General features: G+C 49.2%; 1 protein-coding gene across 5 annotated transcripts in view; it reads left to right on the top strand.

The window, feature by feature from the left end:
* PPP2R5C (protein phosphatase 2 regulatory subunit B'gamma) overlaps window positions 1–24,045 on the top strand; it is a 124,525-nt gene that overhangs the window by 73,462 nt on the left and 27,018 nt on the right. For 4 of the 5 annotated variants that reach the window (XM_037130387.2, XM_037130388.2, XM_037130390.2 and 1 more), the window contains 4 exons: window positions 79–278; window positions 22,305–22,415; window positions 23,241–23,333; window positions 23,418–23,548. In XM_037130387.2, coding sequence (XP_036986282.1) covers window positions 79–278; window positions 22,305–22,415; window positions 23,241–23,333; window positions 23,418–23,548 — 535 coding nt within the window. Of the gene's footprint in view, window positions 1–78; window positions 279–22,304; window positions 22,416–23,240; window positions 23,549–24,045 lie in introns of all 5 variants that reach the window. The other variant, XM_053665982.1, reaches the window with a different exon arrangement.

Below are 24,045 nucleotides of genomic sequence, written 5' to 3'. Positions count from 1 at the left end.
AGAAGTCTCTAAAGTGTTTTACAGTGCTTTGGGGTTAAGCATTTTAGCAATCAATATACTTTGCATTCTGATTTTCAGATGTTCCTCCTGCTGATCAAGAGAAGCTTTTTATCCAGAAGTTACGTCAGTGTTGTGTCCTCTTTGACTTTGTTTCCGATCCGCTGAGCGACCTCAAGTGGAAGGAAGTAAAACGAGCTGCTTTAAGTGAGATGGTGGAATACATCACCCACAATCGGAATGTGATCACAGAGCCCATCTACCCGGAGGTGGTCCACATGGTGAGTGAGTGCGGCTCGGCCAGCGCGTCCCAGCGCCGCGCCGCGGCCAGGCCCCGACGTCTTGGAGTAGCGGGGATGTGTGAGGCTGACATGACCTTCCCACAAAAGCCTTACCTGTCCCGGAGTTGGTGCTCTGAGGAGTGAAAACCTGTGTGGTGCGGCCTGGACGGCCGTGATTAAGTGACAGTGAGGGGACCAGGCACCTCTGGGACGAGTCGCAGAGTTTGTCCATTCAACCCTCACAATGACCAGATGGGTAGAAATGGTAAAGCTTTTATTTGGACTCATTACCCACTTTAAATTTTTGGTTTTCAACACATACAGCATTAATATAGTAACTCCCATACACAATGTAGAAGTAGCCACGTTCTGCACACACGCACAGGAAAATTCTGGTGGGGCGCAGGGAAAACAGCGATGGGACCAGCTGCTGTCCGACGGTCCATCCCAGCTGGCCGAGCCGGCCCCTGTCTGTCTGACCCGTGTCAGGACCCACTGGCTCTGCGCTGCGATTGGCCCCCTGCCGTCTCATGCTTTACAGCCCGTGTCCAGGTCCTTTGCAGGGTCTCGCTGCAACCTCAGTCAGTACCATGAGGAAACATTTCATGTGGTGTCTGAACTCACTGACTTGCTCTTTGAACTTCAGTTTTCCTTTTTTTTATTTAAATGAGACTTTTTCCATATGGAAAGAATTAGTACAATCACATATTTGAGAGGAGAAGCAATAGGTACTGAACTGAGGGAAAGGGTGAAGGGTAACTGTGGCCCCAGGGCCTGGTGAACCTCAGATGCCATTTCCCATCCAAGGTTCCAGCGCCCCAGAGATAATGGATAAGCTGCACGTTACACCTATAGCCATCGCCTGCCCTTTCAAATATCGGGTCTACATGAAAAGACAAAGAGAGGAAAGGCCAAATAAAAACAGAAGGAAACAACCCTCTAAAACAAAAAACCCCAAACCCTCTTTGCTGTGCAAGGCACAAGGTCAAAGCTTACAGTGCGTGTCCCCTTTAAACTGTGGGGGAGGGTCATCCACACAGAGCCTCGTAGACACGTCCACTCGGAGGCTTTGTAACGCACTGCAGACGGGCCCGGTATGGCTGCCGCGCAGAGGCTGCCCAGCCCGGGTGGAGGACAGTGACCTGCAGGCCAGACGTGCCTAGAAGATGACTAGCCACGTAGGTGCCGGTGGTCCTGGTGGAGATCGGAGGGGTCTGGCCCCGGCACGGAGGCGCTTCTGTCCCGGGTGACCTGTTTGTCTTACTTCCGCCTCATGTCTTCAGGAAGCGCTGCCTTTGTGAAATTCACATTTCCCCCTTTTTTTCAATTGTTGATATTTACCTGCCTTTGAAGTTAGCACTCACTCCTCAGTTACTAGGGAGTCCTTGTTGCTTAATGCAAAATTTTAAATTCTTACTGTCACTGAACTTCTTAAGTTCAATTATTTTTCCCCAAAGCTATATATTTCAGAATTGATCAGACTTGTTTAACTAAAATATGTTTATTTCTCAAAATATGTTTGCTTTGGAAGAGAAGATGAAAGTGATGTTCATGTCAGGAGTTGAGGTTGACTTGACTGTTCTAGTGTGTTATTGTTAACCACTGGAGTTCGAGTTTGCCTGTGCAGTCGGCCGGGGCGGCAGAGGCCATGTGGGCTTCTCCCGCACCCACTCCCGGGGGCCGTGCTGAGCGGTGAGCTCTCCAGAACCTCACCCATTTAGGTTGGGAAAAACTGGGGAATTATCTTTTTTTTTTTTTTTCCTCTTAATTTCAACTCTCAGTTACTTTGGAAGGCCTCCCAAGCTCTAGAATCACAGGAAAAAAGAATCACAAGAAAAATCTCTGATATTTTCTCCCAATCCTTTCATATTTTTTTGTTCACCATTCACTTTATAATCCTCCTAGAATTTGTTTTAAGTGGTACAGGGTAGGGGTATAATTTTATTGCCTTCTAAGTGATTGAAAAATTATTTGTCCCGTACCATGTATTGAATATTCCATTTTCCTGATTGATTTTAAATGCTTTTATATTATCTATTAAGTTTACTTTAAGTTTATTAATATATTACCTATCAAATTTCTAAACACATGACACTTGCTCTCTATTAAGTTACGTGTATGGGAGGTTCTGCTCTTTTTAAGGAGCCTCGGCTGCCAGCAGCCCCTGAGTCCCACTCTTGCCCCAGGAGGGAAGGGTCTGCAGAGAACGAGGTTCAGCTGGCTGGCGTGGACCACCTGCCCTTGACCGGAGCGTGGGCCCGCCTGCTGGAATCAGTCTCTCACCTGCACTTCACAGAGGCCATGTGCATTACACGAGCCACCTAGGGTACTAAAGCCCTGAAGGCTTGTTAAATTTTTTTAATTTTTAACAATAATTTTTACTACTTACTATTTTTTCTTTTTTATAGCCAAGTAGTATTCCTTTGTATAAACATCCCATAGTTATTTTATTCATTCATTTACTGATGGATGCTTGGGCTGTTTCCATATCTTGGCGATTGTAAATAATGATGCAATGAATATAAGGGTGCTTATGTTCTTTCCAGTCGGTGTTTTGGGTTCTTTCGGATATATTAGCAGAAGTGGAAATGCTGGGTCAAAAGGCAGCTCCATTTTTCATTTTTGAGGTATCTCCACACTGCTTTCCACGGTGGCTGCACCAAGTCTGCATTCCCACCGACAGTGCAAAAGGGTCCCTTTCTCCACGTCCTCACCAGCACTTGTTTGTTGATTTATTGATGAGAGCCATTCTGACAGGTGTGAGATAGCTCACTGTGGTTTTAATGTGCATTTCTCTGACGACTAGTGACATGGAGCATCTTTTTATATGTCTGTCGGCCATCAGTATGTCCTCTTTGGAGAAGGGTCTATTCAGGTCCTTTGCCCGTTTTTTTATTACTTTATTGTTCAATTACAGTTGTCTGCATTTCCCCCCCACCCCCACCCCAGCTGAACCCACCACCTTCCTTCGCTTCTACTCTCCCCCTTGGTTTTGTCCATGTGTCCTTTATAAGTAGTTCCTGAGAACCCATCCCCCCACTGTCCCCTCCCCCCGCCCCTCTGGCTATTGTTAGATTGTTCTTAATTTCGACGTCTCTGATTATATTTTGTTTGCTTTTTTCCTTTTGCTAATTATGTTCCAGTTAATTACTACTTTTTATTCCCACCCCCACCAAGACTTGTTTTAGATTAAACGGCCGCCGCTTCTCCTCGCCCTGTTAAAAGCCCCCTCCTAGCTGGACTCTCCCCCTGCCGTCCTTGTGTTCCCGACCCCGGAACTCAGGCCAGCCTTTGAGTGGGGTGGTTGGCCCTCCAGCGCAGTTGCAGATACCCAGTGAGCATCCACCGTGGGCCAGGCGCTTTTTTCAGAAAGAAAATAGAGCAGTGGACCCCATTTCTGCCCACCCAAAGCTCTCCTCTGCCTGCAGGACAGACCTCAAGTGAGCCGACCAGTGGTGTGTCACTTTAGGTCATGGTCACGCTGTGAAGGAAAGGAACGGGGAAGGGACACGTGCAAGGCTGCCGTGTGCCCATGTTGTGGGAGCGGGTGCGGAGGATTGATGAAGATAGATGCTGGTGAGGTGCTTTTCTGTGTCACTGAGAGAACAGGGACAGTTAGTCTTCCGTCCCTGCTCAGAATAGAGGGAGTGTAGGGCAGAGAGTGGCCTTTCCCTGCCCTCGAGTTTGTCTGGAGCTTTGGGAATGGGACGAAGGGCGGGGCAGGCACAATGCTGGTGGTGCTCTGTTCTGTAAACAGAGGGCGTGGGCGAGAGAAGGGAAGAAAGGGGGGTGGCTGCGACTCTGCCCCTCTGATGGAAGGCTTCCGCCCGGCAGGGCTGCCCCAGCCTGCGGGGTGGGGGGGGTGGGGCCTCGGTTCCATGGGCCCCCTGACGTGCTGGCCACTGAAGCAGCACTTGGTGGGCTGGCGTCAAGGATTGCCTGGCGTGTGCGTTTGTGTGTTTGCCCTCTGTATGCGCCCCAGTGGGGACCATACAGCCCGTGGTTTTGTCGTCATGTGTTGTTTTGTCATCATGTGTTTAGACATTGATTTCCACGTTGAAGGACCCAGATCTTGCATACCATACAGCCCGACCATCTAAAATGTACAATTCAGCTACTGTTAATATGGTCCAGGAGTGTGCAGCCGTCTCCACATACAATGTTATGGGCCTTTCTCCCTCGGCTGGGCTGTGCCCCGGCCCCGGTAACGCTCGCCTCCTTCGTCTCGGTGGGCCTGCCTGGCCTGACGCCCCGTGTGAGTGGAGTCGTGTGGGACGGGGCCTTCTCTCACTCGGCAGGATGTTTCCAAAGTTGGTCCTGTCGTAGCGCCTGTCAGAACGTCCTCTCAACGCCAAGTGAGGTTCCATCGTGGGGTGTGCACCGTAAGGTTCCATCGTGGGGTGTGCACCGTAAGGTTCCATCGTGGGGTGTGCACCGTAAGGTTCCATCGTGGGGTGTGCACCGCGCATGATCTACCCACTCACCCGCTGATGAACGTCTGGGGCATTTCTGCTGCTGGGCAGTTTTGGATGGTGCTGCCGTGAGCACTGCTCTACAGACGTGGTGTGCGGACGTGTGTTCGTTTCTCTTGATCACTCACCCAGGACACAGGTGAGTCCCAGGTTAACTCTGTCACACCTTTGAAAAACCGCCAGACTGTTTTCCGAAGCGGCTGCACCAGTCGGTGTTCCCACCAGCGGCGTGCGGGGGCTCCAGTGTCCGTGCGTCCTCGCCAACTCTCGTGACGGTGTCTGTCTTATGGACGATAGCCGTCCGTGTGCGTGGGGAGTGGCGTCTCGCTGGTTTTGACCTGCACCTCCCCCGGGGCTGTGTGTTTTCACATGACAGATGTTAGTCCTGAAACTCAACAGAACCTTACGCATCTGGCCTGGCCCTTTCATTTTCCAATGGCAAAAAGTTAGGTTCAGCCCTGGCCAGTGCGGTTCATGCGGTTGAAACTGTCCCGTAAACCGAAAGGTTGTGGGTTTGGTCCCCACTGGGGCGCATACAGAGGGCAACCGACTGATGCCTCTTCTTCCCCCTTCCTCTCTCTCTAAACCAGTAAGCACGCCCTCTGGCAGGAGGATAAAAATAAAAATAAGTGAAATACTTAGGTTCAGGGAGATGCGGATGAAAAGGAGCCACGCCCCTGGGAAACTCCTGTCATCTGGATTCTCGGCCTAGATTAGGTCAACTCCATTATCTCTCAATTCAGTCATTTCTTAAATACGCCCCACCATCTGGGTTTTGGGGTTTTGTTTTTTGTTTTCAGTTAGATTATCCAGTCAACTTTTCTCACAGTTTCAACACAGACAGCAAATCCCAGTAATGGCGTGGCCGCCCTTCCCGAGCACCGGTGTTACCGAAAGTGTGGCCGACGGACGGACTGCGTACTCAGACCTGGGTGATCAGCAGGCAGTTTCTCAAAACAGTAAAGTGAGTGTGTGTCACTTTAAGGAAAACAACCGGCAGTGTTTGTTGTCCATTATCAATTCAAGCTTTCCCGTGAAAATTTGAATTTTGGAAAGTCTATCTGCCAGTGCGAGCTTCCGCTTCCCGGTGCCGCAGCCTCCCACCGCTGCGCTGGGCAGCGGCGTGGACGAACGGGGTCTCTGCACATCTGACGAAGGGAGTCCACACTGAAAGATCTACAGCCCGTGACCGGTATTTTCCAGAGGAGCAGTAAGTGCTGGTACAAAACCATTCATGGGCCAGAGAGCCCCCGAAGGGCAGAAAACAGCACCGGACCTGATGTGCTGGGGTGAAGACCCTCCCTGAGAAGGTGCGAGACCCCCGCTGCAGCCCACCTCTCGTGAGCTACCCGTTGTCGAGTTTCGGCGTGACCTGAAAGGGCTGTCAGTCACCCTCCCTCTTCCAACCACTGGCTTGTGGGGCACAGACTTTTCTTCCTACGTTTCAGCCAAATCAACGTTCTGAACATAGAGAAGCAAGCTGTTTCCTCTGAAGCCAGAAATCAAAGAGATTCGCCAAAATGTGAAAGAAACAATGACACTCTTCTTGCTGAGTTTGTTTTTGTTTTGGAAAATATTTTTATTTAATATGAGTTCTTTTATGAAATAACTGATATTAGTTTTGAAAGTCAGTTATTTTTATAGATGTTACTTATAGTAAGACATAGGTTTATTTTAATGAATTAACGTTTTTCTATTTCTCTGGTTTGATTTCTAGCACAGTCAATATCAGTAGATAAAACTCTGATAAGCAGAAGCCCTCTGGGGCCCTAATGACTCTCAGGAGTTTAAAGGGGCAGGAGCGCCCTCCTCGAAGGCCCCAGCATCAGCGTCGCCGAGAACGTGTCCAAAAAGCCGTCTCTTGGGTGGCGGCACTGTCCTCACCTGTTCTCCGGGCTGTCCGTGAACACGCTGGCGTCCCGGGGTGGCTGGGGTGGCTGGATGTGCTGGGCATCGTGCCACAGACTGGAAGGTCTTCGGTTCTGTTCCGTGCCTGGGCTGCAGGTTCCGTCCCCCGCTGGCGGTGTGCAAGAGGCAACCAGTTGATGCTTCTCTCACTCTGCTTCCCTTTCCCTCTCTCTAAAGATAAGTCAAATCCTAAAAATAGAAGGCATTTTAAAAACATGCCAGAAGCTTCAGAATCACTCTGAATAACCTTCCCGTACTGCCCCTCTGCGGTTAGAGCCCCTCTCTGGGGCCGCAGACAGTTCGTCTGACCCCCGAGGTTGTCGACGCCCCAGAGCCGGGCTGGCTCACCCTCCACCAACTTAGCCCAGGGCCTTTCATAGGCTCAGAGTGTGTTCCCTGGACATGCAGGGGTGCGGACGGCAGCTTTACAGTTGTTGGGGTGGAAAAGAATACAATAATTCACAAATAATAATACAAGAATAAACTGTGTTTCACGTACTCACCAGTGTAACCCTGCTTTTGCCCCAACTGTAGAGCTTTCCGCTTTAAGACAAAGAAGAATGAAGTGTTACCGTTTTCCAACAGCGTGGTAGCCCTGGAGAGTATAGTCAGTAACACCGTAATGACTGTGCGTGGTACTGGGTAGGTACTAGAATTATCAGAGGGATCGCTTCATAAATTGTATACCTGAAACTAATAAAAAGTAATATTGAATGTTAACCAGAACTGCAAGTTTTTAAAAAGAAGACGAGTAGTCTCAGTGGTCACAGCGAATGTGGCCGAGGGTCAGGGAGGGAAGTGGTGGGACCCATCGATGGCAGAGCGGGTCAGATGCTCGCAGCGGCCTCCCTGGAACTGCCTGCGCGTTTGTGCCGCGTTAATAACGAGGGGGCCGCGGACAAGAGGCAGAGCGCGCCCCGCACAGCCGGCCCTGCTTGTCGGAGGGGCTGTGTTCTCGGGGGAGGTCGTGCAAACTGCTACTAAGCTGCCTTAGGATGGTGCGATTATGCAGGTTCTCCTCACTTGCTATGTGCTTGTAATTTTTTAAAATCTTAACAATGGCCATGTACATCTGTCATCAAAAATCAATAAATATGTTTTTTTCTTAAAAAGAAGCAAGCTCTCCGCATGTGGTATAATTGCAGTGCTGTTCTTACCAGGACTCGAGTTCAGGTTTCCGGGGAGAACAGTTCGTCGTGTTACGTTAATCCTCACTGCTCGTCAGCGCGTAGGTGCCGACGCACACGGTTCCTTTCACGCTTAGGGCCGCGTCGCCGTGTGGTGCTCAGAGGGTGGGCGTTCGTGGGTCTTTGACGGGTTCACGCCCAGACACCCACAATGGCTGCCGTGTGCCTCACTTAGGGTTGGTGTGAGACCTTAGGTTTACTAAAATAAACTTATGTCTTACTGTAAGTGACATCTATAAAAATAACTGATTTTCAAAACTAATATCTCTTGCTTTTGTATCTGATACTCACAGGTGCTCTGCGACGGGTCACTTGTGGGGATGGGAGAGGAAAGAGGACTCGGAATGGGGGAGGGCAGGTCTGCAGGTTTCTGCCCAGTGGTGAGTTAAATCGCACACTCCCCTTCCACTTACTCGTCAGCTTCACCGGCGTCAGCGGGGCTTGAGCTCGAGCAGGACAGCGTCAGCCATGCACTGGTGCAGGTTAAGGCACCGAGTGCCTTTTGGAATATGGTTTTTCTGCTTCAAATAGTAGTGAGTCATTTCTTGGAGATTTTCCCTTTCTGTTGTTTGATGCTTTTAAGTTATAAAAGCAATGAAGGCTTATTTTGTAATAAGTGAAATAAATATAAAGTCATAGAAAGTGAAACTTTTTAAAATATGTTTCACTGATTATGCCATTATAGTTGTCCATTTCTTCCCCCTTCATTCCCCTCCACTCTGCACACCCCTCCCCCCGCACTCCCCCTTTAGTTCATGTCCATGTGTCACAAGTTCTTTAGCTTCTACATTTCCCACACTATTCTTGCCCTCCCCCTGTCTATTTTCTACCTACCATCTATGCTACTTATTCTCTGTACCTTCTCTCCCCACACACTCCCCTGTTGCTAACCATCCATGTGATCTCCATTTCTATGGTTCTGTTCCTGATCTAGCTGTCTTCTTAGTTTGCTATTGTTTTAAGTGTGGCTGTTAATAACTGTGAGTTTGCTGTCCTTTCACTGTTCACCTTTTTTATCTTCTTTTTCTTAGATAAGTCCCTTTAACATTTCATATAATAAGGGCTTGGTGATGATGAACTCCTTGAATTTGACCTTATCTGAGAAACACTTTATCTGCCCTCCCATTCTAAATGGAAGCTTTGCTGGATAGAGCAATCTTGGATATAGGTCTTTGGATTTCATGACTTGGAATACTTCTTTCCAGCCCCTTCTTGCCTAGAAGGTCTCTTTTGAGAAATCAGCTACAGTCTGATGGAAACGCCTTTGTAGGTGACTGTCCCCTTATCTTTTGTTGCTGCTAGGATTCTCTCCTTCATTTTAATCTTGGCTAATGTAATGATGATGTGCCTTGGTGTGTTCCTTCTTGGGTCCAACTTTTTTGGGACTCTCTGAGCTTCCTGGATTTTCTAGAAGTCTATTGCCTTTGCCAGATTGGGGAAGTTCTCCTTTATTATTTGTTCAAATAAATTTTGTTTGCTTATTTGAACAAATAAGCAAACAAACAGCACTTGTTGCTGTTCCTCTTCCCCTTCTGGTACCCCTATAATTTGGATGTTGATTTGGATGTTGGAATGTTTAAAGATGTCCTGGAGGTTCCTAAGCCTCTCCTCATTTTTTTGAATTCTTGTTTCTTCATTGTTTTCTGTTTGGTCATTTTTTTCTTCCTTCTGGTCCACTCCATTGATTTGAGTCCCAGTTTCCTTTCGATTACCATTGGTTCCCTGTGCATTTCCCTTCATTTCACTTAGTGAAGCCTTCATTTGTTCATTTAACTTGTGACTGAAATCAACCAGTTCTATGAGCATCCTGATCACCAGTGTTTTGAACTGTGCATCTGATAGGTTGGCTATCTCTTGTTTGCTTAGAAGTATTGGCTCTGGGGCTTTGAGCTGTTCTTCTTGAGCCATAAAGTTTTGGTCTGTTTGCACTTGTTACGTATGAGGGGTGGAGCCTTAGGTGTTCACCAGGGCGGGGCAGCCTGGGTCACTAGGTTGTGATGCTGTATGTACGGGTAGGGTTAGAGAGGGGCAATGGTGTTTTTTCCTGCTCTCTCAGATTTCAGTCCCCTCTGCTGCTTCCCACCAGCAAACTGGGCCCTTCTGGTTCTAGTTTCCAGATACATGGGCTTATGCATGCTCCAGAACCCTGTGGATCTCTCCAACGATCTCTCTGTGAGCTGGGTCCCTGCATTGTGTGGTCTGTCTCACTGTTTGTTTTTTCACCTGGTTTATCTGCACGCGAATGTGTGACTGCGGTCAGGCAGCCGCTGTGCGCCCTCACTGGGTCTGCCCCTTGCCATCCCGCACCTGGGATCCGCCAGCCGCCACTTGTGCGCCTGGGTCGGGTCCTGCCACTTTTTCCTGGGCAACCCGCTGACTCTGCCCCTCTTACCAGTCTAGATGAATGGTTCATTGTTGTCAGTCTTCGGTACAGTTTAATTTTCTCTCTGTTTTGGTTGCGTTCTGGTTTTTAAATATTTGTTGTTCATAAACTTGGTTGTGCGAGAAGGTACAGTGTTTCCACCTACGCCTCCATCTTGGCCGGAAGTCTTGAAACTCTTTCTTTTCTCCACACCCACCCAGCCAACTTCTGTATTAGGTTTTTCAAAAAGCTACTAAGTTTTGGAAATGACAGATGTGTTCATTGTCTTGATTGTATGGTGGTAACAGACATATGCATAGGCATCGAATCGTACACTTCAAATGTGTACAATTAGTTGTATGTCAGTTATGACCCAGTAAACCTGAGTGGGGTGCTGTGTAAGGCTCCAAAGTCGATGTGTGTTTCTTTCCGTCCAGGGGCACAGTGAGGAAACCACTGGCCGTGGCTGGGCAGCTCTGGTGATTAGAGCATCATCTGATTTGCCAAGGTCGCAGTTCAGTCCCCAGTCAGGGCACTTTCAAGAATCAACCAGTGAGTGTCTAAAGAAGCAGAACAACAAATCAGTGTTTCTCTCCCCCTGGAAAACACATGCATACATATGTACACACACATGCATATACATACATATATACATACACACATAAATGTAATTAGACAGTTAAGGACACTGTGCACCAAGAAGGTTTGGGAACTTAATGCCTAGTAAATATCTTTCCATAACATTTTTTATTGTCATTCAAGTACAGTTGTCTCTGATTTCCCCCACCACTATCCCCCACCCCACCCATCCCCACCTCCCACCCTCGGTCCTAACCCCCTTTGACTTTGTCCATGGGTTCTTTATACATGTTCCTTAATGACCCTTTCCCACCTTTCCCCCGTTATTCCCCTCCCCCTCCCCTCTGGTCACTGTCAGTTTGTTCTTTATTTCCATGTCTGTGGTTGTATTTTGCTTGCTTGTTTGTTTTTGTTGGTTAGATTCCCCTTATAGGTGAGATCATGTGGTATTTGTCTTGCACTGCCTGGCTTATTTCACTTAGCATAATGCTCTCCAGTTCCATCCATGCTCTCACAAAGGATAGGAGCTCCTTCCTTCTTTCTGCTGCGTAGTATTCCACTGTGTAAATGTACCACAGTTTTTTGATCCACCCATTTACTGATGGGCACTTAGGTTGCTTCCAATGCTTGGCTATTATAAACTGTGCTGCTATGAACATTGGGGTGCATAGGTTCTTTTGAATTGGTATTTCAGGATTCTTAGGGGATAACCCAAGCGGTGGAATTGGCAGGGCAAAAGGCAGTTCCATTTTTAGTTTTCTGAGGAAATTCTGTACTGTTTTCCACAGTGGCTGCACCAGTCTGCATTCCCACCAACAGTGCACTAGGGTTCCCTTTCCTCTGCACCCTAGCCTGCGCTTGTTTGTTGATTTATTAATGATGGTCATTCTGATCAGTGTGAGTGGTATCTCACTGTGGTTTTAATTTGTATCTCTCTGATGGCTAGTGATGCTGAGCATCCATTCATGTCACTGGACCCCTCTGTGTGTCCTCCTTGGAGAAGTGTCTGTTCAGGTCCTTTGCTCATTTTTTAATTGGGTTGTTTGTCTTCCTGGAGTGGAGTCGTGTGAGTTCCTTATGTACTTTGGAGATTAAACCCTTGTCCGAGGTATCATTGGCAAGTATATTTTCCCATAGAGTTGGTTTCTTTTCATTTCGCCGATGTTTTCTTTAGCTGTACAGGAGCTTTTTATTTTGATGAGATCCCATTTGTTTATTCTTTCCCTTGTACCCCTGCTCTAGGGAACATATCGGTGAAAATACTGCTGTGAGGAACCTGAGATTTTCCTGTCTGTGTTCTCCTTTAGTAAAAATAGCCTCTTCAACGAATGCTGTTGGGGGACCTGGACAGCTCCGTAACATTTTTTAAATTAATTTTTAATTCATATACAGCAAAAGTCACTTTTTAGTGAGCAGTTCTGAGGTTTGGCACGTCATATAACCAGCACTGCGGTCAAGACGGAGAACAGCCACCGCAGTCCACAAAAAGCGCTCGGTGCCGCTCTTCCGTGGCCAGGCCTTTCGTCCCCGTCGTCCTGGCCACCGCCGATCTGCCCTCCAGCTCTGTCACCTTGTCTTCCTCAGAAGGTCATGTAAGTGGAGTTGTGCAGTGTGTAGACTTCGAGTCTGGCTCTGTCACTTGGCATAATGTGTCTGAGCGTCGTCAACGTTGCTGATATATCAATAGTTTGGTTCCTCTGTTTTCTTTCTTTTGTGGGGGTGGAAGGAGAGAGAGGGCAAGAGAGACATCAATCAGTTGCCTCTTGTACACACCCTAACTAGGGACCAAACCTGCAACCCAGGCACGTGCCCTGACTGGGAATCGAACCCACAGCCCTTCAGTTCACTGGACAGTGCTCCAACCAACTGAGCCACACCAGCCTAGGCAATAGTTTGTTCCTCTTAGTTGCTTAGTAGTATCTCATTTTATCAAAGTACCACAGTTTATCCACTTCCCATTTGAGGGATAATTGGTTTATTTCAAATTTTGGCAATAAAACTACTATAAATTTTTATGTACAAATTTTGGACATAGGTTTTTATTTAACTTGGGTAAACACATAGGCATGAGGTGGCTGGGCCATCATGTAAATACTGTTTAACTCCCGAGAGACTGCCGACCTGCTTCCCGGAGTGGGTGTCCGGTTGGCGTGCGGTGCCGTCAGCCCTTCCGTCCGTCTGTGGCTCTGATTCGAGTTTCCCTAATTAGTGGTGACGCCGAGCATTTTGTTCCTTGCTTATTTGTCATTTGCATGTCTTCCGTGGTAAAGTCTCTGTTCCAGTCCTTTGCCCGTTTTTTAATTGGGTTGTGTTCTTGTTACTGAGTTTGATTGAGACTTCTTCACGTGTTCTGGATGAAAATTATTTTGCCAGTTATGTGCTTCACAGATATTTTCTCCTTCTGTGACTTGGCTTTTACTTCAACAGTGCCTTTTACAGAGTTTTTAATTTAACTGAATTTAAACGAAGCCAACTTATGATTTGTTTCTTTCACGGGTAGTGTTTTGGCATCATATCTGAGAAGTCTTTGCCTCCCGAGGTTACAAAGATGTTCTCCTGTAAGTAGTATAGTTTTGCATTTTACATTTAGGTCTGTGATCCACTTGGAGGTTCATTTTTTGGTATGTGGATGTCCAAGCATCTGTTTGTGGAGAAAAGTTTACTGAAAAGACTGACCACTCTTCCCTGAGTTGCCGTTGCGCCTCTCAACGGTCGTCAGACCGCGTTTGCGAGTCTCCTCCCTCCGCGCCCTTGGCCTGGGGCCTGCTCACCGGCGCCGTCCTGCCTTCGTCATCGCCGCTTTGGAAGGGGTGCTGAGATGCGTCTGTGCAACGTCCCCGGCTCCGCTTTGCTCCAGAATCATTTGTACTCTAGTCGTTTCAACTTTCCCTGTAAATTTTAGAGCCATCAAAACACCCGTCCGAGGTTTCAATCGGATTGGATTGAACGTGGAGATTTGGAGAGAACTGACAGCTTAACAGTGTGAAATCTTTCTGCGCAGGAACAGTGTATTTCCCCGTTTCGCTCCTCCTTGTTTTACAGTGTCCAGCATTCAGGTCCCACGTGTCTCTTTTCAGATGCATAAGAAAGTATTTCATTTGGGTACTGTTGGAATTGGGGCTGTTTATCTTCTGTTTCTAACTGAAGTTCTATCGGGTGTTACTTCGTGTATTCGGTATATAAATATTGTATTATTTACTGGTCAGATGGACTCCTTTGTCATTATAAAATGACCCTCTTTATCCCTGGTAATATTATTTGCTTCAGAACCTGCTTTGTCTGGTGTTAGTACAGCCACTCCAGCTGCCAGCTGACTAGCCTTGCTGTGATGGGTCTGTTTCCATACGTACTGGGCTGGGTCTTGCTTTTTCACTCAGTCGGCTGTCTCTGCCGTTTGATTAGGCGTTAAAGCCGTTACTCTCAGTGCGAGCATTGAGGTGTCGGGTTGGAATCCATGATCTCGCTGTGGTTTTTTCTGCCCATCCCATCTGTTCTCCATTTCCTTTTCCTCTCGGTCTGATTTCTTTGGGGTCCACTGCATACTTCTTACGACTCCGTTTTATCTCCTTTGTTGGCTTTTAACTACAACTTTTATTGTTTGATCTGGGTTATTTGTGTAGCCTTTCTGAAATCCTTACCTCACCACAGCTTTCCCTCCAGCGATAACACGCCACTGCTCACAGAGCACAAGGAGCTTACAGCGGCACAGGTCCTTGGGGTCCCTTCCGTCCCTCCCGGCCCTGTCACTGTTGCTGACACGCACTTTACTTCCTTGTATGTTATAAAAGCCACCATGTGTTGTTTTTTATTTTAAAATATTTTTTAAAGAGATTTTAGGAATTTTTAAAACGCTCCACCCTTCCCAGATGCTGAGCACCCTCAATGTGCTTCACTCCATTGGGCAGGCACGGAATCGCCTGACATCAGGTTCCTTCTGTCGGAAGGACGTTCCTTAACGTTCCCCCCGCACAGTCTGCTGGTGGTTAGGTCGTTCGCTCCTGTATGTTCCAGAGGCCTTTCTTTAGCTTTTGGTGTTGAAGTGTGTGCTTCAGCATCTAGCACTCCAGGTCCCAGTTTTCTCTTCTGCAGGTCTTGCTCCACTGTCGTCTTGTTCGCATTGTCCCAGTGAGAAATCTGCCGTCAGTCCTGTCTTTGTTCCTCTGTACAAAATCATCTTTCTTCCCATCTGGCTACTTACGAAATTTTGTATGACTTTAAGCGATTTGACTACGATGTGCCTTGGTTTGGTCTCCCTCTCTGTGTTTGGAGTCCATGCGTAACTCTCATCAAATTTGGAAAAGCATTTGGCTCTGATCTCTTTAAATATTTCTTCTTCCCCTCCTCTGCCCTACAGAGACTGCAGTCATACATGTGTTAGGTTTTGTTGCTTTGTTTCATTTGGTAGTTTCCTTTGCCATCTTCAAGTCCACTGATCTTTCTGCAGAACTTACCTGGTGTTAATTCCCATCTAGCAAAATTGTATCTCACAGACTATAGGTTTTTTTAATGATTTTATTTATTTATTTGTAGAGAGTGAGGAAGGGAGGGAGAGAAGGAGAGAAACACCAGTGTGTGGGTGCCTCTCACGCGTCCCCCAGCAGGGGTCTGGCCTGCAGCCGAGGCATGTCCCCCGACTGGGAATCAAACAGGCCTGCACTCAGTCCACTGAGCCACACCAGCCAAGGCTCGCACGTTGTAGTTTTAATCTCCAATCGTTTGTTAGTGCCTTCTTACATCTTCATGCACACACAGAATACTGTTTCAACATCCCCGTCTGCTGATTCTGACGCTGTGGCAGGCCTAGGTCGGTTCAGTGGACGGGTCTTCCTCTCATTATCAATGACACTTCCCTGCTGCTCTTCCTCTCTGCTCAGTTCTGTTGGATGTCTGACCCTGAAGTTTGACTCGTCAAGTGCTATCTCCTTACATTTCTCTATTGATGATCTTGAGATTTGTGTTGGGATGCAGTTAAGCCATTTGCAAACGGTTTGATTCTTTTAGTTCTTGCTTTTAAGATGTGCTGCAGGAAGGACCAGAGCCCCAGCCGTCTGTGGGTCCTGTGCCCACGACTGAACAGGCACCGCTCCTGCCCTGGGAAGTCCTGGTCCCTCCGGTCTTTCAGGTGGTCCTTTCCCAGCCTCCCGTGGTTTCCGCGCACAGGCACAGACCCGTCCGTCCTCTGCAGGGCAGGGGACTCGCAATATCAGTGTCCTCTCTCTGCGGCCTTGGCCTTCGCCTTCCATTCTAACCACCGCTGTCCGCTGGGCCCCCCACCCTGCAACCTGGAAACCCGGTCCAGGCAGGAACCGGGCGGTCGTGGGGCTCGCCACACTGTCTCCAGTTCTCAGGGGCCCTGTCCTCCGCTGCCTGAAAGCCGTTGTCTTCAGGGCCGTAATTCCATACATGTGCCCAGTTTTTTGGTCAGGAAGTTGAGTGATCTCGTCCCTTTTACCCTAAGTGTAAGTCTCTGCTTCGCTTATAATAAAAAATCAGCACAACTCCAGCCAGCAAGGGTTCTACAAAGATGTGCGATCAGAGGTTGTTCATGCGATCTGTAGTTCCGTCACTGTGTACTTCTGGTTGGTGGTCAGGGCAGGGCCTGGGAACGGTCGGCTGTCCACATGTGACCCAGCACTTGGGCCCGGAGACGTCCCGGTCAGTGCGCTTGTGCCTTGGAGGCTGCAGAATGCATAGTTCTGCCCTTCCACGGCATTCCTAAATGTTCTCATGTTTTACTGCAAAAAAACCCCCCAGAATATGTGGTAAAGCAATTATGTTAGAATATAAATGTATTATCTAGCTTCTGGCTACACAGCTATTCCCTACAATATTAGACTTTTTTTAAAATCCTCACCTGAGGACAGGTTTTCTTGGTGTTAGAAAGAGAGGAAGGGAGGGGAGGGTGGGGGAGAGAGAGAGGACAGGACAGACAGACAGAAGCATCAGTTGGTTGCGTTCTCTATGCACCCAGACCAGGGATTGAACCCATAAATTTGGTGAATCAAACCTTTGGTCTATGGGACAATGCTCCAACCAACTGAGCCACACCAGCCAGGGCGTAAGATTAGACTTTCTTATTGGTATTTTTCATAACTAAATATTGGGGAATATACATCATTTAGAATCTGTGCATAACTAAACTTGGGCCCAGAGTAAATCGCTTATGAGGAGAAACTTCCCAATCCAGTGCTGTCTTTAAGTAACATTAATTGAATTGAATTGTAAGTACGGTAAGTCCTCACTTAATGTCATCGGTAGGTGACAGCATATTTCTGGTCCCAGAAGCATCACCGGATTTCCAAATGAAGACCCAAAACCTTTCTAATTTTAAACATTGAAATAAATGTGAGTTATACAGACATCTAAGAAAGATTAATAAAAACAAGATAACGATTTTCCAGCCCGTTCAGGGTCACAGGTGGCTGGAGCCTCTGCCAGCTGCTCAGGTGTGAGGTGGCATCGTGCTTGGTGCCCTGCCATTGCCGGTGAACTCACACCCACTCACACTCACAGTGGACGAGGTAGACGCGCCATCCACCTCCCACCCACCGCTGTGTGATGAGGGAGGAGACGGGGCATGTGGAGAAACCACCCGGACGCGAGGGCCCCAGACAGGGGGCGGACTTGTTTCCTCCAAGACATTGTAACGAAACAACGTTGAGCAAAATGGCATTAATCAAGAAACTGCCATATTATAAATTATCGCTGATCTCGTATAAATAATATTTTTATTTCCACTATATCTTTAAGAATATATTTGAGTGACTGTAAAAATAAGCTTTTCTTTTAAAAAAAGATTTTACGTATGTATTTATTTTAATATTTTATTTATTTTTAGAGAGAGTGATGGGAAGGAGAAAGAGTGGGAAAGAAACATCAGTGTGTGTTTGGTTGCCTGTCATGTGTCCTCCACTGGGGACCTGGCCTGCAACCCAGGAACGTGCCCTGACTGGGGATTGAACTGGAGACCCTTTGGTTTGCAGGCTGGTGCTCAATCCACTGAGCCACACCAGCCAGGGCTAAAAAATAAGCTTTTCAGAAGAAGAATTTAACTGTAGTTCTTTTCTTAAATGCCACATCGTGGTGTCTTTTTGGAGATAAACCGCATTCTCCAAGGCTCTCGCCTTAGAGAAAGGGGTGACGCTGCCGTGGAGGGGACCAGCTTCTACCTCTGTTCACTGGCTGCCTGTCTCTGCAGATGGCCTGACGGCCTGGGAGGTGGCGCTAGAGAAAGATGCCACCCAGAGTCGCCCAGCCATTGGTAACATCAGACAGATGTCATGAAGAAAATGGACAGCATGACCAGTGAGCTTAAAATGAGGGGCCTGGTCAAGTCGGGGCTCGGGACACGCTCCCCAGTGAGGGCGCGCTGCAGCCGAGAGCACAGGTGTCAGCGCTCACTCGGAGTCGCACTGACTGAGGTGACCGGCAGTAGGTACTTGAGGACCTGGTCGGCGCAGCCCTGCGGCAGGTACTGGAGAGTAGGCAGTTAGCGAACTGTGGGACGTGTGTCCCCAAGGTGACAGCTGAACTGAGCCCGGAAAGCAGATTTGGGCTAACTGTGCAACTAGGAAAGGGGTGGTCTCCTTCGGCAATTCCTGCTAGGACTTTGATTATCCACGTACATTTTGATTACATCCATTGAGGCAAAAAACTCATTCAGAATTCTGTCTACCTTGCATTCAGCGTGTGAACTGCCCTGTGGAGAAGGGACATCCCAACCCTGGGGATGGCTGGTCCCTTGGCCCATCAGGGAACCCGTCAGTGCCCTCCATTAGGGCTTGCGTGCCCTCGCCACTGCAGCCAGTCACTGGCAGTGTGTCCCTTGGTCATTTTCGTGGCCGTGACCTGGGGTCTTCCTCTCAGTTATGTCTCCGTGTTGCTCGTGAGCGGAGACGTTGGCCGTCAGGTTTTATTTTTGGTCTTTGTTGGGTTTTGTACCTGTGGCCCAGCCAAGATGGTCTGTCTGTTACTCCGTTGGTTTTTCCACGTATTGTGCATTATATTGTTTACAAGCAAACACAATGTTTTATTTAAAAAGAAAGGTAGATGGGCTTCCACTGCCCCTCCTCCCCCAAATGGCCACTTAGCAACCCGACTCAGAACCTAGCACTTCCGTTACAGGGGGATGGGTGTCTGGGGGATGCACTTGGGCCTTGGGTTGGCTCACCTTTATAAACCCTGTGCAGGCAGGTGAGACAGCGTCAGTATCACGGTAGAGCAGCCCTTAGCGTTTTGAACAAAGAACTGAACAGTCATGCGTTCCTTCCTTGTCGTCTCGGAAATTGGATTATTGGCATTATTCTTTGGCGTGGATCCCTTCATGTCTCAAACCCCCACGTGCTCCCGTGTCCCCTGCGCTGCAGTGGCATCAGCATGAGCACCTCATTGCCCCCCTCAGTAGTGACCCTGACAGGGACAGACAGGCTACATGCTATTGCAGAGCTGTGAGGGTTCTCCACAGTGTTGCTTTCTGGGCCATTTCATTGTACATCTAATTTAGTAAACTTAGCAACTTGGTGGGCCGATTTTAAGTACTGAAAGTGGAAATGTCCAGAAAGTTGTAAAAGCAGGTGCCTCCTGATGTCCCGGGGTCAGAACCATGGAGGCCACGGTGGAGGTCACAGGCGCGCCCGCGCACGTGGTGATGCTTCGTGCCTGCTGCTTCCTCCCCTGCACCTGTGCCCGGTGCAAAGAGGGTCCTGCTTCTGGAGAAGAGGCGGCCCGGGGAGGCACCCCCCGAGTCCGTGCTGCGCTGTGTAACCCAGCTCTAGCTGCGTCCGCCCCGGTGAGCACTTGCGTCAGGGGGTTTGGGCCAAGCAGGGTGACAGACTAGGGTGATCAAGTCAGACCTCCGGCTTCCAGACTGCTGGGAGACACGGGTTCCCTTTGGCAAAGGTCACCTTGACAAAGATCATGTTCTGTGTTTGTGTCAGACTGAGCTCCACGCATCTGGGTGGCACGCTCCCTCATGCACACACAGGTATCAGCACCATGGTGCTCAGCAGATTTGACCCTTGAACTTTTATGGGCTAAGAAATGTTGCTAGGGCCCCGGTGGGTGTGGCTCAGTGGATTGAGCACTGGCCTGAGAACCCGAGGGTCGCCAGTTTGATTCCCAGTCAGGACACATGCCTAGGTTGCAGGCAGCCACACATTGATGTTTCTCTCCCTCTCTCCCTCCCTTTCCCGCTCTCTAAAAATAAATAAATGAAATCTATTTTTTAAAAAAAGAAACGTTGCTAGGATAGAGACCCAAGAATAACTTGGGATGGCCTCCTTTTGCCTTCTCTCCTCTAACCTTTTTGAGACGTGAGCATTAAGTTTTTTCAGTGGAAGGTGGTAGGGAAGGTGGGCAGGAATTACAGAGCAAGCAGTGGGTGTTCACAGACACGATAAATGTCTGTGGCTGCTGTCACCAGTCCCCCCCAACTCTCGAAGGCACCCCCAGTCTCTGGATGACTCTCTTGGAGCCCTGTGATCTCTTGGAGAGGATAGAACACCCCAGGTCACAAATGCCACCTCCCCACGAAAGCAGTGGCCTCCGACTCACCCCTCTGCACTTCCATAGCCCTGCAAGGACAGAGGGTTCTGCTCCTGGAGACAATGGTGTCTGCCCAGGGGTGGCCTTCCCCTAGTGAGGGGGCTGTGCGGCCCCTCGATGTTTTGCGTGGGCCTTGGGATCGGGGTGCCGGGCGGATGTGCCATCTGCTCAGCCTCCCCTGTCGTGGCCTCTGTGCGGCGTTGCCGGTTGTCCGGGACGCCCTTCCCAAGCCCGCCCACTCGGCCTGTGCACAGACGCCAGCCTGCTGTTTCTTGCCACGGTGCCTAGGAGCGTGACTCGTGTTTGTACTACTCGTCTTTTACCGCTCGTTTCTGGATCCCAGACTTTTGTTCCATTCCTTCCATTCCTGCACCGTTACTCTGCATCCGCCCATCCCCCCAGGCGACGCAGAGCAGACTGCACGCGGGGCTGTCACAGCTGAGGACTTAAAGAGGGGACACTTCTCTTCACGAAACACGGTGTGAAGGTTCGCAGCTCAGCATCAGAACCAGTGAAGACGGACGGAACTCCACAGACACATTCTGGTTGTTGTTGTGGAGGCGGATTTTGACTCGTGGGTCAGGCTCTGGGGAGTGATGGGACCGGGGGCTTCTTCTGATCACCGGTGAGAGCCCAGCTCTGTAACTGGCAGGTGATAGGCTCAGACTCAGGGAGGAAGCTGATCATATTTAAACCTACAAAAAAAGTTGGCCGTATAGAAAAAGTGAACTTTGTGTTTATATCACGAATCTGTCAGTTATGTTTTGCTTTATTTAGAAAGCTAACTTTTCGTGTTAACCATAAGGACATTAAAATGTACCTGTGCTTTGCCCTGGCCAGTGTGCTTTTTGGTTGGAGCGTCGTCTCATAGACTGAAAGGTCGCAGGTTCGATTCCTGGTCGGGGCATATGCCCGGTCGGGTAGCATACGAGGGACCACCGACCGGTGTTCCTCACATCGCTGCTGCCTTCCCTCTCTCCCCTCCTCCTCTTCTCTCTCTACAATCAGGAAGTGTGTCCTCAGGTGAGGATTAAAAACATGTGCCTGTGCTCCAGAGCACCCCAGGCTTCATGTAGAAAACATCTGTGGCACAGGCACTGAGTTTTATGAAGTTGAGAATAAATGGAGCCGCGGCGGGACTGGTGAAGGGCAGTGCGAAGGCGGGGTTCAGAGGCGCGAGTCCTGGGGGCGTCGTCCGAACTGCAGGAAACTTCTCCCCCCGCCAGCCGTTTCTGTGTGAGCCCAGACACACTGAGGGCGCTCGCCTGTCGGGTCGCTGGGCGCGCGGCCGTGCCTCTGGGGACGGTCCCCTGGCCGTGCACTCGGAAGGCACCGTCTTGACCGTGGCCGTCGTCGCTGACTGCGGCGAACTTGTGCAGCTGGGTCACACAGGGCGTCCTGCACAGGGTGGCATTTGCCATTCGTCACCATTTTCAGTTCTCAGTCTCCGCTCTTTCCTTCATAATCTCATCCTTTTCTTACCAGACTCGAAATGTCTCTCTCGCGTTTGCACTTACTGGGTGTAATAAAGGTCGCAGGTGTCATCGCTGCCCCTCGGTATTTGTAGGTGCTGTTTGTGAAAATCGACAGCTCACAGTCAAGCGGGATCTTGGTGGTCGCCTGCCCATGGCCGTGTTTCCTGCTGCAGTGTTACTGGGGGCCCACGCTGCTTCTGATGGGTTTTTTAGAGGGGAGGGAAGGGAGAGAAGCGTCAGTCGGTTGCCTTTTGTACGGGCCCAGATCGGGGACCGAACCCACAACCCAGGCCCGCGCCCCGACTGGAAGTGACCGGAGACTGTCCCGGTGCAGGAGGACGCCCAGCCCACCGAGCCACAGCTGCTGGGGCTGCTTCGGAACTCTGACACAGAGAACCACTGGGATCGGCTCTCGTTAGAATTACTGAAGATCTTTTAAAAATGTTCTTCGTAAATATTTTTAATGTCCTGGTTGTAATTATAGAACATATGGATTTTAGTTTGCAGTTAACATGTTTCGAACGTTGCCACCTTCCTCCAATCCTACGGGAGCAGAGTTTGACCCAGAGGAGGACGAACCAACGCTCGAAGCAGCCTGGCCGCACCTACAGGTACTGAACTCGGGGATGCGCGCGTTCACGGGGTCTCCCTCCAATGCGGTGCAGCGGCCTCACTGCAGCTGGTCACAGGTGGCCTCTCGTCGTTAGTGGCGTAGGCTTCGCACATGCTTGTGTGTACGTGGAAGTGTTTTAGCAGAGAGAACATTTCGTGGTTTTCGTTCGGGTGGATGCTGTGTATCAACTACAGAGACACAGAATTGTCTGTATGTTGTTTATGGAAACGACCACTTTGCTGATGGCCTAGAGGACTCACACAGACATTGCTGGTTTTGGGGTCTGTAGATTTAATGTGCATCTGTTCTGTGCCCCAAAGCTCAGTTAGGAGGGCCGGTTGGTCCTAGGAGGGGAGATGGAGAGAGGTGAGAACCCGCGAGGAAACCAGGTGAGACACAGACGGAAAGGAGGGCTGTCTCAGTACAGAGCGTCCCCTCCCACAGCGTCTGGGACTCCCGTGTAACCGTCTGGACACTTGGAGGTGACGGGCTACAAGTCCCACCCGAATTTGGTCACAGCCCGGCTCATGGCCAGTGTGCACGGTGGCCTTCAAGCAGCATAATGTCAGCTTTGGTGACATCAGCATAGCAGTCCCTTTGTTTAAATGCCATTTAAAGAGATAGTCTGTGATTCTAAGCAAGTCAGACAGTTACTATCATCACTTATAAGTGAATTGGGCCATGTAATATGTCATTAACTGTATAGACTCACGGCTCTCTTAAGGCTGGTGTTTGTGACAAGACTCAGTGCATAGTGTGTGTTTAATCTCCACTTAATAAAATACCATGTTTTTTGACTCGGTTTTATTTTTTTCCCTCCTAGCTTGTTTATGAATTTTTCTTAAGATTTTTAGAGTCTCCAGATTTCCAACCTAATATAGCAAAGAAATATATTGATCAGAAGTTTGTATTGCAGGTAAGGCATAAATTAGCTGAAACTACAAAAGCCCTGATTTACAGAGAGAATCTCAAGTCACTAAGTGTCTTTTTCTTCTTGAAGCTTTTAGAGCTCTTTGACAGCGAAGATCCTCGAGAGAGAGATTTTCTTAAAACTACCCTTCACAGAATCTACGGGAAATTCTTAGGCTTACGAGCTTACATCAGAAAACAGATAAATAATATATTTTATAGGTAAGTCACTGTGGATGGCATTTCTCTTTTCACGCGGTGATGTTCATTGTCATACTCCTTCCTTCTGCCTCCTTGCTCCCTTGACAAGAGACCAAGGGGCCACCGGCTGTCATGGAGTATGACAGTGTCGTGTCCAGTGGCCCTAGTCTGCACCCTCCCCACCCCAGCCCCTGCCGGACCCACTCCGAGCACCTCGTCACATACCTGCTTTGTCTCAGTCTGTACTCAAACCAGGGGTCGGTCTGGGACTCGGCCGAGTGGTCCGTCCAAAGCAGTGCCTTCGTTCTTCCCCTCTGCGTCCCAGTGGGGGGGGAGGGAGATCTGAGACTCACATTAGAGGCGTGGAGCCTCCGCAGTGCTCCCTGTGGGGAGCAGCACGTGGAGGCCGGGCAGCTTTTAGCGGTCACGGTCACCCTAGGCCTGCAGGGGCACGGGGCCGAGTCAGGTGGGAGGCCGGCCGCAGCACCACAGCTCATTAGAGAGCATTCCACAGCATC

The sequence above is a fragment of the Artibeus jamaicensis genome, unplaced genomic scaffold (genome assembly GCF_021234435.1).
Source record: "Artibeus jamaicensis isolate MK-2021 breed Jamaican fruit bat unplaced genomic scaffold, CSHL_Jam_final contig_444, whole genome shotgun sequence".
In the NCBI taxonomy this organism is placed as follows: domain Eukaryota; kingdom Metazoa; phylum Chordata; class Mammalia; order Chiroptera; family Phyllostomidae; genus Artibeus; species Artibeus jamaicensis.
The sequence above is the reverse complement of the archived record's forward strand: the minus strand, read 5'-3'. Positions and strand labels throughout refer to the sequence as shown.